Source organism: Megascapheus bottae, chromosome 28 (assembly GCF_031878675.1).
Source record: "Megascapheus bottae isolate mThoBot1 chromosome 28, mThoBot2.hap1, whole genome shotgun sequence".
NCBI lineage: Eukaryota > Metazoa > Chordata > Mammalia > Rodentia > Geomyidae > Megascapheus > Megascapheus bottae.
Window position 1 is genome coordinate 12,513,219 of NC_143536.1, and position 18,027 is coordinate 12,531,245.

At 45.5% G+C, this 18,027-nt stretch overlaps 1 protein-coding gene across 4 annotated transcripts in view; it reads left to right on the top strand.

Annotated features, from left to right (window-relative positions):
* The window catches only part of Mtmr3 (myotubularin related protein 3), a 107,960-nt gene that overhangs the window by 86,462 nt on the left and 3,471 nt on the right, over positions 1–18,027 (top strand). Inside the window, exons 10-20 of one of the 4 annotated variants that reach the window (XM_090320448.1) lie at positions 1,471–1,676; positions 2,622–2,753; positions 3,663–3,774; positions 7,090–7,285; positions 8,330–8,515; positions 10,637–10,807; positions 12,384–12,529; positions 13,229–14,630; positions 15,789–15,899; positions 16,318–16,406; positions 17,028–17,054. In XM_090320448.1, coding sequence (XP_090176574.1) covers positions 1,471–1,676; positions 2,622–2,753; positions 3,663–3,774; positions 7,090–7,285; positions 8,330–8,515; positions 10,637–10,807; positions 12,384–12,529; positions 13,229–14,630; positions 15,789–15,899; positions 16,318–16,406; positions 17,028–17,054 — 2,778 coding nt within the window. The remainder of the gene's footprint in view (positions 1–1,470; positions 1,677–2,621; positions 2,754–3,662; positions 3,775–7,089; positions 7,286–8,329; positions 8,516–10,636; positions 10,808–12,383; positions 12,530–13,228; positions 14,631–15,788; positions 15,900–16,317; positions 16,407–17,027; positions 17,055–18,027) is intronic. The other 3 variants (XM_090320450.1, XM_090320449.1, XM_090320451.1) reach the window with 3 other exon arrangements.

Sequence of the window (18,027 nt, forward strand, 5' to 3'; positions counted from 1 at the left end):
ATTTTTTTACACCAGCCTTTATTTCTAATAATTCATTAATTTATTTCTGCCAGTCCTGGGCCTAGAACTCAGAACCTGAGCGTTGTCCTTGGGTTTTCTCAAGGCGAGAGCTCTACCACTTGAGCCACAGCACCATTTTTGGCTTTTTTCTATGTATGTGGTACTGAGGAATCAAACCCAGGTCTTCATTCATGCTAAGTAAGCACTCTACTACTAGGCTAATCTCCCGGCTCCTAATAATTTATTTTTATAGTAAGTTATTTGATACCTTAAATTTTTTATTGATTCTTATCACATATAGTTTGTCCCTTAAGTTTGGTATATTAGTGTATTACATTTGGAGCTATACAATTTTAGTACATTTTTTCATCGCTCAGGAAAGAAACCTCATGTATCTGTTAGCAGTTACTGATCATTCTTTCCCTAACCCTACCTTACATCCTAGGTTCCTCCCCTCTCCCCCCCATCCCCCCCAAAAATAATCCCAAGTAGCCAGTAATCTATCATTACATACAAATAGCTGGAAACTTTATTTAATGGAATTGTACAGAATATGGCCTTTTGTGACTGGCTACCCCCCCAAAAATCATTAAAAATAAGAATACACACTGGACACCCATGGCTCATGCCTATAATCCTAGCTAGTCAGTAAGCTGAGATCTGAGGATCACAGTTTGAAGCCAGCCTATGCAGGAAAGTATATGAGACTCTTATCCCCTATTAACCACTAGAAAACTAGAAGTGGTACTATGGCTCAAAGTGGAGAGTGGTAGGTAGCCTTGAGCAAAAAAGTTAAGGGACAATGCCCAAGCCCCAAGCTTAAGCCTCATAACAATAACAAATCTCATGGACAGCCTGGGTAGGAAAGACTGGGAGACTTATTGCCAATAAACTACCCAAAAAGCTGGAAGTGGAGCTGCAGTTCAAGTGGTAGAGCTAGTCTTACGCTAAAAAGTTCAGGAACAGTGCCAAGGCCCTGAGTTTAGGCCTTGGGACTAGAAATCAAAAAAGTACACAGTTTGATGGGCATGGTAGCTCACACCTATAATCCTAGCTACTGAGGAGACTGAGATCTGAGGATGGCCGTCCAAAGCCAGCCCTGGCACTAAAGTCAGTGAGACTCTTACCTTCAATTAACCACTGAAAAAGGGGAAGTGGAGCTGTGGCTCAAGGGGTTGGAAGGTAGCCTTGAGCTGAAAGCTCAGGGACAACACCCAGGCTCAGAGTTCAAGCCCTATGACTCAAAAAGAAAAAAATGTACACAGTTGCTTTAAAATGGTGTGATAACTGAAGAAGTATATGCATAGGTATTGTTAATTACGTGTGTGAAATTTCTGCCCTCTAGATACTGAGAGAACTTGAAACCACCCTAGTATGAGTCAAATTATTCATTAAGCTGCTTAAAATTGAGTGAGTATATAGCATCTGAATGGTGGGCTGGTACAGTCGTCATGTCTTGATTCTATACAGGCACCAGAGCAATGGAGCTGTCATCGCCCGCTGTGGACAGCCAGAGGTCAGCTGGTGGGGCTGGAGAAACGCAGACGATGAGCACCTGGTGCAGTCAGTGGCCAAAGCTTGTGCTTCTGACTCCCGATCTAGTGCCAGCAAGCTGTCAACCAGGAACAGTTCTCGAGACTGTCCTAATGGGGCAGACCTTTCTGATGCGGAGTTTGGTAAGTTGCTGACTTGATCCAGTTTTTATAGCTCTCAGAACCTTTTTTTTTTGAAGTGATCTTTTCCTTAGAAAGTTAACTTTTACAGAAGAGAGTATCTGATAGACTTGTCTGAGGAGTTAGAACAACCAGGCACAGTGGCTCACCCATAATTCTAGCTACTCAGGACTCCCATGTTAACTACTAAAAATCTGGGTATATGGCGGGGAGTTTGGCCTAGTGGTAGAGTGCTTGCCTAGCATACACGAAGACCCAGATTTGATTCTTTGGTACCACATACATAGCAAAAAGCCAGAAGTGGTGCTGAGGCTCAAGTGGTAGAGCTCTAGCCTTGAGAAAGTCCAAGGACAGTGCTCAGGCCCTGAGTTCAAGCCTAGGACTGGCCAAAAAAAAAAAAAAAATCTGGGTATAGTTGTGTGTACCTGTCACTCCATTTGTGATGCATTGATAGGATTGTGGTTCAGGCCTTGTTACTTTACTTGAAAAACAGAAGCAAAAAGGGCTGGAGGCCTGGCTAAAATGATACATACCTACTTAGCAAGCATGAGACCCTGAATTCAAATTGTAGTACTGACCTTCCCCTACCCCCCCACAAAAAAAAAAAAACTAAAAGAACTTTTATTTCAGACTTGGAGTAGGGAGTGCTGTCTTCCTTAGAGTCGTAACAAGAACTGTGCCTCTAGTCCATGGAGGTGATGATGCCAGGCTTTATGAAAGGACTCTAGGCATAGAACTGAGGGGGAAGAGATTTGAGCAGTACAGATCTCATGTGCTACAAGAGTCAGTGTTAGAAAATAAAATCAACTTTATTTTTAAAGCAAAAGAGAAACTAGGAAGAAGCCCTTGTATCAATGGTTTCATTTAATTGAGCTATTTTTTGTACTATCATAATGTGCTTCTTGTTCTAACTTCACAATTTATGTCCCCCTACCCCAATGTCCCTAGATTCTTCTCTGTCAAATGCTTCAGGAGCAGAGAGTTTAGCCATCCAACCACAGAAGCTTTTGATCTTGGATGCCCGCTCCTATGCTGCAGCTGTGGCCAACAGAGCCAAAGGAGGAGGCTGTGAGTGCCCAGGTAAGCGGTCTGCGTCTTTGACACCAGTGCTCCGCCCTTGTAAGTGCAGTCTGTGCCCACCTAAGTTTAATTCATTTTCACTTGTCTTGAGAGAGCCAGCCATTCTCTTCGGTGTCTTAACCCTGCTTTTCTGAGTAAAAGTGGAAGATGAAGGGGATGTACTGAGGCCTCCTCTGTGCCATCCTGAAGAGACAAGGAAAGCAGATATTCCTTGTCTAATTTTTAGCATGTTTGATTCCTGCTTTCATGGTGCAATTTCTTGGCCTTATTAAAGCTTTTGTTGCCTCTGACAGCGATTGGGCTCATCACTGACCCACTAGCCAGCTCCTCTTAGGCTTTCTCCCTAGAAGACCTGGAGTGAAAATTGAAGCCATAAATACGGGTACCCCATCAGGACCTGTCACGTTCCTGCTGTTTGAATATTGTCTGTCCCTAAGAGTCTGTCTCCATGCCAGTTATGTATTGATGGTACAGAGGCACTAAGCTCCTTATTCAGGTGTGAGCTAAGCTGGAAATGGAAATTAGCTATACTTAGAGAAAATTTGAACACATGAAGGCATTGTTCTGCCAGATTCTTTCCATGAAATTTCATAGCCATGAGTTAGATGAGGTTCAGAAATGAAGTGACACAGAAGTTTGCAAGTCTTTCTTTTTGATAACAGACTTTATGTCAATATCCTCTTTATAGATCTGACCTTCCCTGTCTTTTCACAGAGGACAGCTAGATTCAAATACTTTTTTCCTCTTAGGGTAGAGCGCTGGTCTAACAGTCAACCATCCCCACAGTGGAGTTTCATTAGTAAGCAGCTGCAGTGCGTTTGTTTTATAGCCAGTTTACTTCTTCTGAATTTGGCCATGTGGGCTTTAAATTAAACATATTTATGTTCTCTTTATTGTTGTTCTTTCCAGAGTATTACCCGAACTGTGAAGTTGTATTTATGGGGATGGCAAACATTCATTCTATTCGGAGGAGTTTTCAGTCTTTGCGTTTGCTGTGCACACAGATGCCAGATCCCGGAAAGTAAGACATTGGTTTTAGTGTTGCAGTGCTCATTAAATGGGTTTTTTTTTTCTTTCTTTTTATGAGGATACCTTTCTTGGTGAACTTCAATTCTACTTTCACTCTGGATAGTGTTCTATCTGGATCAAGGGCAGGGCAGCCTAGAGTGGGAACTGGAGAAGAATCCAACCCTTTGAGACCCCTCAAAACAGAAGTGTAGCATTCTTGTTTTCCTGAGATCATCCCCTTTTCTTTTATGTTTAATTCCTTGGTTGCTGACTTCCAATAGTGACACTGTTGATGTGGGATGTCTTCACCATGAGCAGTCACAGTTTACTCATCAAGCTCTGAACAGGTTAAATTTGTCACTAGGTCAGTTCCTTTACATCTTCTGAACAACTGTATTTACCAAAAACATGATCATGATTGTTATTGCTTATTAAAAATGAATAGCAAGCATCTGTAGTGAGGAAGGCGAAGTAGTACCCTCTACAAGGGTACTGTCTGAATACAAATGAACTAGAAGCAATCTCTGTACAACAAATATGAACACATAAATATTTAAGAACCCCTGTTTTACTATTTCAGAAAGTCAGAAATGGTACTGGAGAAGACAATATTCTTTTTTCTTTCTTGTGTTGATTCTTGTGTTTTCCTGGGTCCTATTCAATAGATTTTATGATCACATCGTTTTGCTGCATTCTTTATTGAATTTATTAAGTTAGGTGTTGCCTGAACCACTTGTACTGGCTCTTGGGAGCAGATGATTCAGTTCATCACAGTTGCCATCGTCCCCTCAGGGAAGCAATGCCCTTTGGGGAGAGCCGGATAGGTCAGGGGGAGATGAGCTTGCTGCTTGCTGTTGGAGATTAAAAAGGACATGTTATGCAAGAGTTTAGCTCACTGGCACATCCTCTCCTCTACGGTGGGGCAAAGAGGGAGTCTGGCTGAGAAATCAGAAGACCTGCCACAACTGTAACCTTATGAAGTAGCCTAATCACTTTGGACCTGTTTTCCTTCCTATACAATGAAAAAGGTAGATTAATACACACAATCATTAATACTTTCCATGCATTAAAATCATTTTAGGTCTTTTTAGGCTCAGAATCAAGAAGACTGTTAATTAATCCTTAACTGATTCAGATGAATGGGTAATTTCCTTTCTTTTCCCTTCCTTCCTGCCTGCCTGCCTGCCTGCATGCCTTCCTGCCTTCCTGCCTTCCTGTCTGTCGTGGGACTTGAACTCTGGGCCTGGGCATTATCCTTGAGCTCTTCAGCTCAAGGCTACTGCCTTACTCCTTGAGCCACAGTGCCACTTCCATGAATGGAGAATTTTCTTAAAGAAGATGGTATTCATTGCCACAAAGAATTGACCACAAAGAATAACACAGTTTTGAAGCTGTGTTAGTGGGTAAAAAAGAAGCCCTGGCAGGGACGGGCATCCTCACCAGGCCCTGCCATCCATTTGGCACAGTGAGGCTGCAGGATAGTGTGTCTCTGCTCCTGCTTGACAGCACAGGGAGTCTTACTGCATCCTCCCCCCAGGAGGTTTTAGAGGCATGGATCATACCAGCTGGTCCTCCACAACGCCTGGGCACTGACCCTGAGCTCTTCAGCATAAGGCTACCACCCTACGCCTGGGCCTGGGCGTTGTCCTTGAGCTCTTTAGTTCAAGGCTATTGTCCTACCCCTTGAACCTCAGCCCCACTTCCTGTTTTCTAGTGGATAATTGGAGATAAGAGTCTTGTGTTCTTTAGTTCTTTAGTGCCGGGGCTATCTTTGAACGCCATTTGTCATTCTTGGATCTCAGCCTCCTGAGTAGTTAGGATTACAGGTGTGAGCTCCTGTGCCCAGCTAGTTATTGCTCTCTTAAGCTTTTTTACTTTCTTCCAAGACTATGTGAAGAATGAGAATAAACAATCCTGCAGGAAAAAGATATCCCTTAGGTACCTACTAGAAGATTAAAAAGTCTTGAGACTGATTTTACCCACGACAGACTTACTACATAATAAGCAGTAGTACTTCCTATTTACTCTGCACTGAGCTTGAGACAGAACTATGATAAAGTCATTGTCAGCCCCTTGAGTCACAGTGTGGTTCACAGAACAAACTATGTAAAACCAGTACATACACTTAGCATTCTATTAGCTGGGAAAACCCCTCCTTCAACTCTATAAACAGGAATTCATATCCATGTCCTAGAGTTTGGTAACCCTTATTGTCTTATACTGTAGTCCTAATTCTGGAAAAGCCTTCTCTGAGCTCCATGACAGAATTACTTATTCCTTTTTCCTGATTCTGAAGAGCTGCACTTGTGGTTTTAAACTACACATCTGATTGCATTTGGGAAACACTGGAACTTGTTTTGGGCCATTAGGAAAAGGAAACATAAGAAACAAATGTCAACATAGTCGAAAACACTGTCACTTGTTCACTTGTTATTTGCTTGTTCTCTGACATTCCTGAAGGCCTTTTGAAAACAAACAAAAATAAACCTAGCTCCCTCCTGAATCCAGTCTGGGTTAAGCCCAGCAATTCTTTTGTCGCCACTGGTATACTAATATTCACTAGTCTAAACCACCTTCTTGGGCCCACCCAGTTTTGGTTAATAAATACTCAAATAGTAATACGTGTTAAGTATGGGTAATAGGCAATGTTTATACCATTTGGGGGAACGACATCCTGCTTACAGCTCATTATAGGCACATTCGTATGTATCAATTTTCTTTTTTTTTGAAAACGTGCTGGGCAGACTTGCCTGCCACTAGTTATTGTTTTATATCTCAGTGGCTCTGAGAAGATTCTAGATAGTACCATTTGTGTGTGTGTGTGTGTGTGTGTGCTCTTCCTGGGGCCTGAACTTGGGTCCTCAGTGCTGTCCCTGAGGGGTTTTTTTTGGTTTGGTTTGTTTTTTGCTGGAGTCCTACCACTTGAACCACAGCTCTATTGTTCAGTGTTAATTAGAGAGAAAAGTCTTAGGGATTTTCTTCCCTGGGCTGTCCTTGAACCAGGACCCTCAGCTCATTTTTCTCCTAGTCTATGTGGCTATTATGGACTGACAAACATTAAATACTGAGTTTTCTCTGGGAATAAGGATATTGGACCAAAGGAGGTACTATGAAGCACAGTCCCTGTTTCTAAGATTCTCCTTAGTTACATAGTAGAGTTGGAGGCTCATCCTTGGGCAGGCTTTATAAACAGATTTTCTGTTCATGTTGGCAGTACTACAGTTGAAGAGAAAAGTCTTGGGGAATTGCTTTATAGTTTGACAGGCATTGAACATGATGTAATAAATCATTTTTAATGTACATTTTCTCATCTCCTATTTGTTTTAAGCTGGCTTTCAGCTCTTGAGGGCACAAAATGGCTCCATCACCTGTCTGTGCTTTTGAAATCGGCCCTTCTGGTGGTACACGCTGTGGATCGTGATCAGCGCCCAGTGCTGGTACACTGCTCAGATGGCTGGGATCGCACTCCTCAGATCGTGGCCCTGGCCAAGCTCTTGTTGGACCCTTACTACCGAACTATAGAGGTAAGTGAGTATGTCTAAAGGAGGAAGAGAGTTAGTACCTCAGAATGCGTGGAGGAAACCTCTCAGAGGAGTTTATGATCGAATTTTGGGCTGGTGATTAGGTTTAAAGAAAGCAGAAGTTGTTTTGCCTTCTTACTTTTCCCTTGAGCTACATTGTAATGATGCTTCATGAAGTTCTTAAACTGTAAGGAACAAAATACTCAGAGTGTAGACAGTGTAGGCTTCTATCAAGGAATTTTAGCATGCTTAAATGATAATGGGTCTCCATAGAGTGCTGTGGAGAAAGAGTCCTGCTCTGAAATGAACATCTGGATGTAAGGAAACAATAAACTATCCTACAGTATCTGAATATTTGTAAACTTTGTGTGGGGGAGGATTTTTACAAATATGACCTATAGAAATTTAATCCAAAAAGCAAAAATTTCAAAATTGCTCTGAAATGACCATCTGGATGTAAGAAAAGATGTAAGAAAACAATAAACTATCCTACAGTATCTGAATATTTGTAAACCTTGGGTGGGAAAGGATTTTTACAAATATGACCTATACAAATTTAATACCAAAAATTTCAGCTGAGAGTTTGGCCTAGTGGTAGAGTGCTTGCCTAGCATGCACGAAGACCTGGATTTGATTCCTCAGTACCACAAACATAGAAAAAAGCCGGAAGTGGTGCTGAGGCTCAACTGGTAGAGCTCTAGCCTTGAGAAAGTCCAAGGACAGTACTCAGGCCCTGAGCTCAAGCCCAGTTCTGGCAAAAAAAAAAAAAGCAAAAATTTCAAAATAAGAGAAATTTAGTGGGAAAAGTACCACTTTTATGAAGTAAATGAGAAGCTAGACATATAAACAGACTCAAGAAAGAGATATTTTAGTGCCTTTTCAATGGCTATGGAATGAAATTGAAGCAGTTGTGTCCCATCAAGGAGTGGCCATTGGCCATGGGCTCCCTGGCCAGAAGGTCTTGGGAGATGAAGCTGCCATTAGTGACATCACACTGAGGACTGTCACCATTGGGATAATCCAGCACAAACGGTCTCTCCCTTACAGGGTTTTCAGGTCCTCGTGGAGATGGAGTGGCTAGATTTTGGCCATAAGTTTGCTGACCGGTGTGGTCATGGGGAGAACTCGGACGATCTGAATGAGCGTTGCCCAGTGTTTCTGCAGTGGCTTGACTGCGTTCATCAGCTTCAGAGGCAATTTCCTTGCTCCTTTGAGTTCAGTGAAGCATTCCTTGTGAGTCTGGACTTGTGTCTCTACATTGGGGACCCGTCTAAATTCAGGGGGATGTGCTGTGAAAATGTTATGAGCCATTTTTCATATAAAACTATGAAGCCATTTTAGAATTTAATAGAGTAAAGCAACAATAAACAGGCATTTTTGTTCACCCAGTAAATCCCAAGGTGTACCAGGTTTGCCTGTGCAAACATTGAGTTGTTTTAAATTTAGCCTTTGAAGGGATGATAGAAACCCTAAGTAATAATTAGAAACAGAAGTAATCAGAATGTCCCATGCTCCCTCTGCACAATTTACCAATCTTCCCTTCCATGTTTTCTGCCCCTTCTTGAAGAAGATGTAGTGTCCATGTCCTTTTTAGCCTCTGGCTGTCTTCCTGTCTGCCAGCCCTCATCCCCTGTCATCTATTCTGCTGACTGACTCCTGACTCCAGCATTTCCCCTCTCCTTCTTCAGTATTAGCATACAAACATGGAGTAGTGTCTTTCATCTTGTCAGAGATCTTTCTTGGTCCAGCATTGAACCCTAACTATCATTTCATTTTGCTCTTCTCCTTTATAGTAGTTCCTTGAGTCTTTTACACTTGCCCTCTCCAGTCCTTTCTTCTCATTTTCTCTTAAGTCTACTTCAGTTGGGCATTCACTCACTGTTTTGCCACAGCTGCTCTTGCTAGAGTGGCCAGTGGCCTTCATGCTAATCTTGTGATCAGTGCTGATTCTTCATCTCTTTGATCCATTATTACCATTGGCATAGTTTTAACTCCTATTTTACTTTCTTCAACTGACTTAGAGCATTCATTTTTGGTTCTCCCTTGATCTCCTAGCTGGTACTTCGTGTCTCCTTGCTGATTCCACTTGGTCTTCCAAGTTTCGAGGCTCAGACTGGAGGCTGCTGCTTCACTTTACTCCCTCTTAATAGATCTCACGCAGTCTAATGGCTTTAGTGCTATCTGTGTGCTGAAGAGTCTGAAGTATATACACTTCCAGCTCAGACATCTCCACTTACCTTCAGCCTCACCTTAACCAGGTGAATATTCTGCAACTTCACCTGAACACTTTGTGTTTCAAACCCCAATTCTTGTCTTCTACGTTTCCCTGCTCCAAAGCCCAGTTTTTCAGGAGTCTTCTGTCTTACTTGTGACAGCTCCATTCTTTTAAACAAAACTTTATATCATCCTCAACTCTTTATTTTATAGTCTACATTCAGTCTGTTGGATTCTGTAGCTCTGCTTTCAAAATATCTATAACCTGATTACTTACTGCAGCCTTTGCTCATGCCACACTGGCTAGCTAAGCCATCATTTTTCCTGCCCCACTCCTAGAAAGTTAAAACGCACAGGAGAATCTTTCTAAATCATTAGACAAGGTCATTCCCCTGCTCAGAATCACACAGTGACTACAAGTCACACAGAATGAAAGCTGAAGTCCCCTGCATGAGTCTCTAGGTTCATATCCTGTCATTCTCCCTGTTGAATGATCTCCTTAAGTCATAAAGGTTTGTGCTGTTCTTCAGAAATGCCAGGTATATGCTTCTTTCAAAGCCTTTAAGCTTGTTGTTGCTACTGCTTACTGAACTTACTTGCCCCCTAGGTACCCTTGTTACCTGCTCTCTCCCTTCTACCAGGTCTCATACATTGAAGCCTTTTATTTCCTAGCACCAGCCCAGATCCTGTCAGCCTGCCTGAACATCCTTGTTCCCTTGCCCTGACAGCTAGAGCATAAAAGAGTGGGCTGGCAATTGCTGAGTATCTGGTACTCATGGTCCTGCTGGGGTGTGTGAAATGTTCAGAACGATTTCTTGAGTGTTGAGGATGTTTTTGTAGATGTGCTTTTTGATTAGACTGGAGTTTACATAGACTGGCTCCTGTGCCCAGTTGATAGGCGCTGTTGCTTTTGTGGCTACTCTCTGACTCAGAAGCTCAGAGATCCTGGGGCAGGTAGGATTCCTCAATCTGTTTTTGAGTCACGGGTGCTGGTGACTGTCTGGTCTGCCGGGCTTCCCCCACCTGCAGAGTGAGCTGAAAAGCTCCCTCAAGGTTGTCAGGGTAGATTTACTTGGCTGGGCTGATGTCCTTGAGACTCTGTGCCCTAATGAAGGCTCTTGCCTCATTGGACTCCCTTAGGTGAAACTGGTACAGCATACCTATTCCTGCCTCTTTGGAACATTCCTGTGCAACAACGCCAAGGAGAGAGGGGAAAAGCATACTCAGGAACGGACGTGCTCTGTGTGGTCACTTCTTCGGGCAGGCAACAAGGCCTTCAAAAACCTACTGTATTCATCTCAATCAGAAGCCGTATGTATGCTTCAGCCTATGCTCTAATTGTCAGAAGGAATTTGGGGATGGGAAATATGTGGGAGGCTGTGTGAGTAGCGCCTGCTTTGTTAAAGCAGGTCTGCTATCTCTGTATGGTTGGTTCCTTTTTTTTTTTCCTCCCATCTATCTAAGCAAAGCCTGTTTCCTGGTGATGCTTTGACTTGCCCAGTGTGATTTGGTGTAATACACATTTCTTCCATGACACTATAAACACAAATCTTTTCTGGCACCTTCTCTGGAACTCAGTGTGCTCTTAGCATGTTCTGTCTAATATGTAGAAGAGGCCCTTAAGTTGTTTCCTGGACGTCTCTAATGGCTGAGCTGGTACTGCCCCCAGCTTCCAACTCCCTCCCCACGAACCAGGTAGTGATAGTCTCTATGGGTTCTGTCTCAGCACAGAAGTGTTAATGACATTGGCATGCATGTCTGAACTGGCAGGCCATTAAAACTTTGTTCCCTAGAGGAGTGCCTTCTGTTAAGAAGAGGAATGAGGAGACACATATGTCTGTGTGTCAGTATGTGTCAGAACGCATCTTAAACCCTTACGGAGTCAAAAGCAGGCTAATCAGAGGTTGTATTGCTTTACTAAGTAATTAATATGCTTCCCGTTACATTGAAACAGTCAAAAGATTTAAGCTGCTTTTCTCCCTCCTTTGCTGTGCCTGCTGGAGAACAAACTACAGGAAGAAAATTCCTTTTAATTTAAATGGTCCTATAAAATAAGTTTGACAGTTTGACAGTTTCTGCTGAAGCCAAGCTTTTATACCAGGGGAAAAATCACTATCTAACAGAATGACTCACTTCTCATGCTATAAAAGAAGCAAATCAAGCTAATGAAAGTCATTCAATAAAGGTGACCTGAGAAATAATTAATGAGAAGTGGACCTTTAAAAACTCCTCTGGGCGGGGGAGGGAGCCGGGAGTTTGGTCTAGTGGTAAAGTGCTTGCCTAGCATGCACAAAGACTCGGGTTCGATTCCTTGGTACCACATACTTAGAAAAAAGCCAGAAGTGGTGCTGAGGCTCAAGTGGTAAAGTTCTAGCCTTGAGAAAAATTCAAGGACAGTCCTCAGGCCCTGAGCTTAAGCCCAGGACTGGCAAAAAAAAAACCCAAACAAACTCCTCTAGGGGCCAGGAGTTTGGCCTGGTGGTAGAGTGCCTGACTAGCAAGCATGAAGACCTGGGTTTGATTCCTCAGTACCACATACATAGAAAAGCGGTACTGTGGCTCAAGTGGTAGAGCTGTAGCCTTGAGAAAGCCCAAGGGCAGTGCTCAGGCCCTGAGCTCAAGCCCCAGGACTGCCTCTCCCACCAAAAAAAAAAAGGTCGTTTAGGTTTGCATGTCCACGGAAGGTACTTAGGTGGGAAATGATGCCAAACAAAATCTCTTGTCCTGTGTTGTTCCTTTTGGGAGATACATTGCTTCTGTTGGCACTGCCTCCCTGTGGATCAGCAGCCCAGTCTCTGCCACCTATGCCATCTGTTTGTCTCATTGTCAGACATTTCTAAGAGCCATCTGTGACATATTTCAACCTCTGTCATCCCCCTCTCCTCAGGTACTATACCCTGTGTGCCATGTGCGGAACCTGATGCTGTGGAGTGCAGTGTACCTGCCCTGCCCATCCCCCTCCACCCCGGTGGACGAGAGCTGTGCACCATACCCCGCCCCGGGCACCAGCCCTGATGAGCCCCCCCTGAGCCGGTGAGCCCAGGGGTGATGCTCAGGCTTCCAGTCCCGTGAGAATGAGTTCCTGGGTTAGAACAGGGCCAGACGTCGGCACAGACAATAATATTACCTGGCTGTACATCTTAGATCTTGGAAATGTAGTCTCTTTAAGGAAAGTAGTTTAAAACAAATACTTATTTCTAGAAGTGAGTTGTGCCTTGTTCCTCCCTTGTTCTACTGCATGCATGCATTAAATGGCTTCTTAGAGATGGAGTATAGCCTCTGGGCTCTCATGGCCCCTATTTCACGTGTGTGTGTGTGCGTGTGTGTGTGTGTGTGTGTGTGTGTGTGTGTGTGTGTGTGTGTGTGTGTGTGTGTGTGTGTGTGGCTGTGCGCGCGCGCGTGTGTGTGTGGGGGGAGGCTTCAAACCTTAATCCTCAGATCTCAGCTTCCTGAGAAGCTAGGATTATAGATAGGAGCCACTAGCACTTGGAGAAGCATTTCTTTGAAAACCAGCATTTGCTCTGAGCTTATTTGAGTAGATGGAACATGGCATAGGGGCAGTGTAGATAGGCAGAGCCTTAGGACTCTAGTGAAATGAGCCTCACTTCAGAGATGCTATTGTGCAGCTGTAACGGACCCAAGTGTGAAACCATGACTTCTTTAAAACCTACTGCCTTCTGTTTCCCTCTGATTAACCTCCAAGGTCATCCTTTTTCCCAATTTCTCTTTTAGGCTACCAAAGACTAGATCGTTTGACAATCTGACCACAGCCTGCGACAGCACAATGCCTCTGGCCAGCCGGCGCAGTAGTGACCCCAGCCTGAATGAGAAATGGCAGGAGCACCGGCGCTCCCTGGAGCTGAGCAACCTGGCTGGTCCTGGAGAAGAGCCTCCTGCCCATGCTGCGGAGAGCCTGGGAAAGCCTAGCAGGATGCCAGGGGGTGCTGAGCTATCTGTGGCAGCTGGAGTGGCTGAGGGGCAGATGGAGAATATTTTGCAAGAGGCCACCAAAGAGGAGAGTGGGGCAGAAGAGCCTGCCCACACTGGGAGCGTGGAAATGCCAGAGGTCAAAAAGGAGACACTCTTAGCAAAGGAGAGAAGGAGGATGTCAGCCGAGGGCTCGCTTGTTCTACACCAAGAACCAGAAGTGGATGATTCCACTCCACAAAGCCACCCAGACTCCAGCTTGCCTCTGTCTTCACAGGGTATCCCTCCACAGCAGGGTGGGCACAGTTCACTCCAGGCCCCGCCTAGGGGAGAGGATTCCCAGGAGACCCCTGGGGAGCCGCCGCAAATAAGGGATGCTACAGAGGGCAGGGAGGGGGCCGTGCCTCCCATACTGGTAGATGCTCAAGTTGGCTATGGTACCTCACAGTCTAGTTCTACGCTACCTTCCCAAGTCCCATGTGAGACCAGAGGACCAAACGTGGACAGTTCAGTGGACATGTTAATAGACGCTAAGGTGACATCTGAAAGCAGGCCTCAAGTCCATCGTAGACCTCACTTGATAACCAGTGACCGGTTGAGTGGCAAGGACATGCCAGCAGCAGAGCTCAGGCCTGCAGAGAGGAATGTGGCTGAGAGGCGCCAAGGTGAGTCTGTAGTGCACAGAACTTCTCCTGGCAGCACTCTTAGCCCCAAGCGGGCCCACTGTGCCTTGCCTTCAGCTGAATGTAAAGAGGGGCTTGTGTGCAATGGCTCCCCAGAGACTGAGAATAAGGCTTCGGAGCAGCCCATTGGACTAGGCACCTTCCAGAAGTACCCCACACCCAACGGACACTGCACCAATGGGGAGGCTGGGCGGAACAAGGACTCTCTGAGCCGCCAGCTCTCTGCCACAAGCTGCAGCTCTGCCCCATTATACTCGAGGAACTTGCACCACAAGTGGCTGCACAGTCACTTGGGGAGGCCGTCTGCCACCAGCAGCCCAGACCAGCCCTCGCGCAGCCACCTGGATGATGATGGCATGCCTGTGTACACTGACACGATCCAACAGCGCTTGCGCCAGATTGAGTCGGGCCACCAGCAGGAAGTGGAGACCTTGAAGAAACAAGTCCAGGAGCTGAAGAGTCGCCTAGAGAGCCAGTACCTGACCAGCTCCCTGCGTTTCAATGGGGACTTCGGAGATGAAGTGGTGAGTTCAGTCATCGTTCTTCCGATACTGCCTAAGCACAAGAGCACACGGAGGTGGGCACCCCTTGCTCCAGGACATGGTGCCTGGAAAAGATGGCTGAAAGACTTGGAAAGACCCAGAGTAGCCCCGTGGAGGAGGTTGGAGAACAGCCTTAGCCATGGAGATCGCAATCTGTCTTCTGCTAGTCTTTTTTTCCCATGCTCTGTCTAATGGAGAGAACGAGCACTATGTAGCTACTGAGATCTTTTCAGAAGTTCCTGTGTCTTTAGATACCGGATAATGCCAAGGGTGCCTGTCAAATTGTAGTGCTTATCCTACTTTAGGGACTAGTAGCTCGTAGGCTATTACAGTCTTCCCAGACCTTGGGCAATTTAAAGATGGAGGTTTTTAAAAAAACAAGTATTGTACCCACTCTGTGGCTGATGGCGAGGAGGAGCAGGGTATGGTAGTATACACAATCCTAGCACTTGGGAGGCTAAGACTGGAGGATTTCAGGTGTGAAGCCAGGCCTGAGCTATGTAGGGTAACCCTGTCTCCATAGAATGAAAAGAAAAAAGAAACGGAAGAAAGCAATTGTGGTTTTCTTTGAAGCACTGTTTATAGGGTTGGTGGCTGGAAATGGGGGTACTCAACAGGGAGCTTTCCAAGCAGTGGCTCTCTTCTCCGGATGGGGCTGTCAGGTGTAAGTATAATGGGCTCTGAAGCCGGCAGCGTACATTAAAGGCGGGCACATCCAATGAGTTTCAATCCAAAAGCCATTTTCGGCTTTTCTTTCACACTAATGTTGTTGTTGTTTTTTCTTTCATTGTTCTAAATGGTCCTTCAAAAAAAAAGGAGGAAGGCATGGCCAAAGCACCAATTACTTGAAGTGGCAGGGTTGGATGAATGGCCCACTAAAGCAGTTGGCTTTGGGAGCCCCCACTCAGTCTTGATCACTTTTCTCCCACTTTCTAGAACCATAAAGTCTCATCTTTCTTTTCTACGTCCACACCTGGTCAACCTGAGACTGGATGGTTGGTGCATCTACAGATGCGGCCACCGGAGCATGCCGGTCGGTCTCCCTGCAGACCCCTGCAGTCCTTCCTTCACCAAGACCTTTCTTCTTCTTTTGAGAGGAGACTAGGTTCATTCTGTTCAGCTGTGTTTGTTTGCCAACAGACTTCAATCCCCGACTCGGAAAGCAATCTGGATCAGAGCTGTTTGTCTCGCTGCAGCACAGAGATTTTCTCTGAAGCCAGCTGGGAGCAGGTGGATAAACAAGACACAGAGGTACAGGCTCAGCCCCTGCTCTGAGAGCCATCCATGCAATTGTTTTTGTAGTCCTTCTCCACCCCATCCCTGCCCCATGTTCCCTAGTCAAGGAAGAAGTGAACAGAAGTTAGCCTTGAACCTCTGGCATCTTGGTTCCTGGGAGCCTCATCAGGCAGACCTCTCTCTTGCCCTGCCAACTCTCACAGCAACCCAGAGGGCTGCCGCTGCCACTTTGTCTCAGGGGAAATTTGAGTCCCCTCCAGGGAAATGATTTGGACGCCTTTCTTGTACTGTTGCCATCAGACCTGCTGGGCTGGTACCATCAGAGCTGACAGGGTCCTAGTGACTAGTGACTCTTGCTGCCACCAGCAGGGACTGTTGGCTCCAGCTGAATGTCCCACTTGCTGTCACTAACCTGGCCCCATCTGTTTTGCAGATGACCCGTTGGCTCCCTGACCACCTGGCTGCCCACTGCTATGCTTGTGACAGTGCCTTCTGGCTCGCCAGTAGGAAGCACCACTGCAGGTGCCATTGGGGGAGTGGTAGGGTGGGCTGGGGCTGGAGGGTGAGCTGGAAGAGTGACGGGTAGCAAGCATCCTGCTGGCACTGCTCTGCCTAAGGGGGACCCTGGGATCACAGTTTCTGTGTCTGAAATTGGTGCTTGCAAAACTATTGAATTTGCTAATGTGCAAAAATAGCCTTTTTTGTTTTATCAGATTGTGAGCTAGTAGCCACCATTCAAACCACTGTTTGTTATTCCCAGAACGAAACCCACAGCTACTTTGAGCAGGTTTACTGGCTGTGGGCAGAGAACTTTGCTGTGCTCCCCAAACCCAAACTTGATCATTGTGCCATTGGTGAGCCGTGGTCTCTGGCAGGAGAATGAGTAGCAGACGGCTGTCCACTTCTTTCCCTTCCAGTCTGGGTAATGAGTTGTTATGAGGGATGCTTGCCTGCAGATGTGGAGTGTTTAGGGGCTAGGCTTACTGGAGTCATGCCACGGTTGGTCCATACAAGTGAGCTGCACTGAAAATGGAAGAACAAACTCTATTAGTCATGCTTGTAGGATCATGTGTCTCCCCATTCTGTACCTTAAGCCCAAATGTCTTTGGCTTCTTCTCTGAGCTCTTTCTCCCCTCCTTGCAGGGACACTGACCGTGTTGATCAAACGTGGTGAGCATTTGCAACAACCTGTCTGTGATGTCTGCACACCTACAGTAACTTCTCCACACTAATGCTGTCGTTCCCCTTTCTGCACTTATTGGGGCAAAACTGGGGCTGGGAAGCACTGGCAGGCAGGTGGGCTTGGGAGGAGCCTCAGAAGCTGACCAAGGAGACTGTTGAGGGTGGGTCCAGCTGCAGCCTTGTGCTTCCCTCTTGACCATCCAGGTCCGCTGAGTCCTGGGGCTTGTGACAGGAAGCAGTGCTTCTGCAGGGGCTGATCAGTGGGGGAGCCAGTCAGTCATTGAAATGCTAGGATGATGCTGGTAACTTGCAAGTCAGCCCCACTGTAGCTTTTTGTTTTGTTTTTGTAGAGACGGAACTGCCCAGAGATAATTATCCTAGCAAATTATGTAGGCATGGTAGACTAAGAGACGACTCCAGTTATACCTCCCAGAGCCTCCTAAAGGGAGCCAGAGAAGCTTGACGGATCAAATTCATGTCAGAAGCTGGCTCCGGGAACTCATGCCTATAATCCTGGCTACTCAGGAGGATCAAGGCTACTGAGGATCAAGCCAGCCTGGGCAGCAAAATCCAGGAGACTTATTTCCAGTTAACCAGCAAGAAATAAGAAAAAAAAAAAAAAAAAAGAAAAGAGAAAAAAATAGACTTGAGCTGTAGCTCAGGAAGTGGAATAGTAGCTCTGAGCAAAAAAGAAGTATAAGGGAGTACAAAGCTCTGACTTCAAGTGCAAGTACTGGAACTAAAATAAAATTCAGATATTCATTTAAAACTTTTGAGCTGAACTCCAAATGGCATATCAAAGAAATTTAGTCTTGTGAAACTGAAGGCGTGGCTCCAATAGATCTCTCAAAAGTTAACTAGAGGCTGGGAGTTTGGCCTAGTAGTAGAGTGCTTGCCTAGCATGCACGAAGACCTGGATTTTCGATTCCTTGGTGTGGCATACATAGAAAAAGCCGGAAGT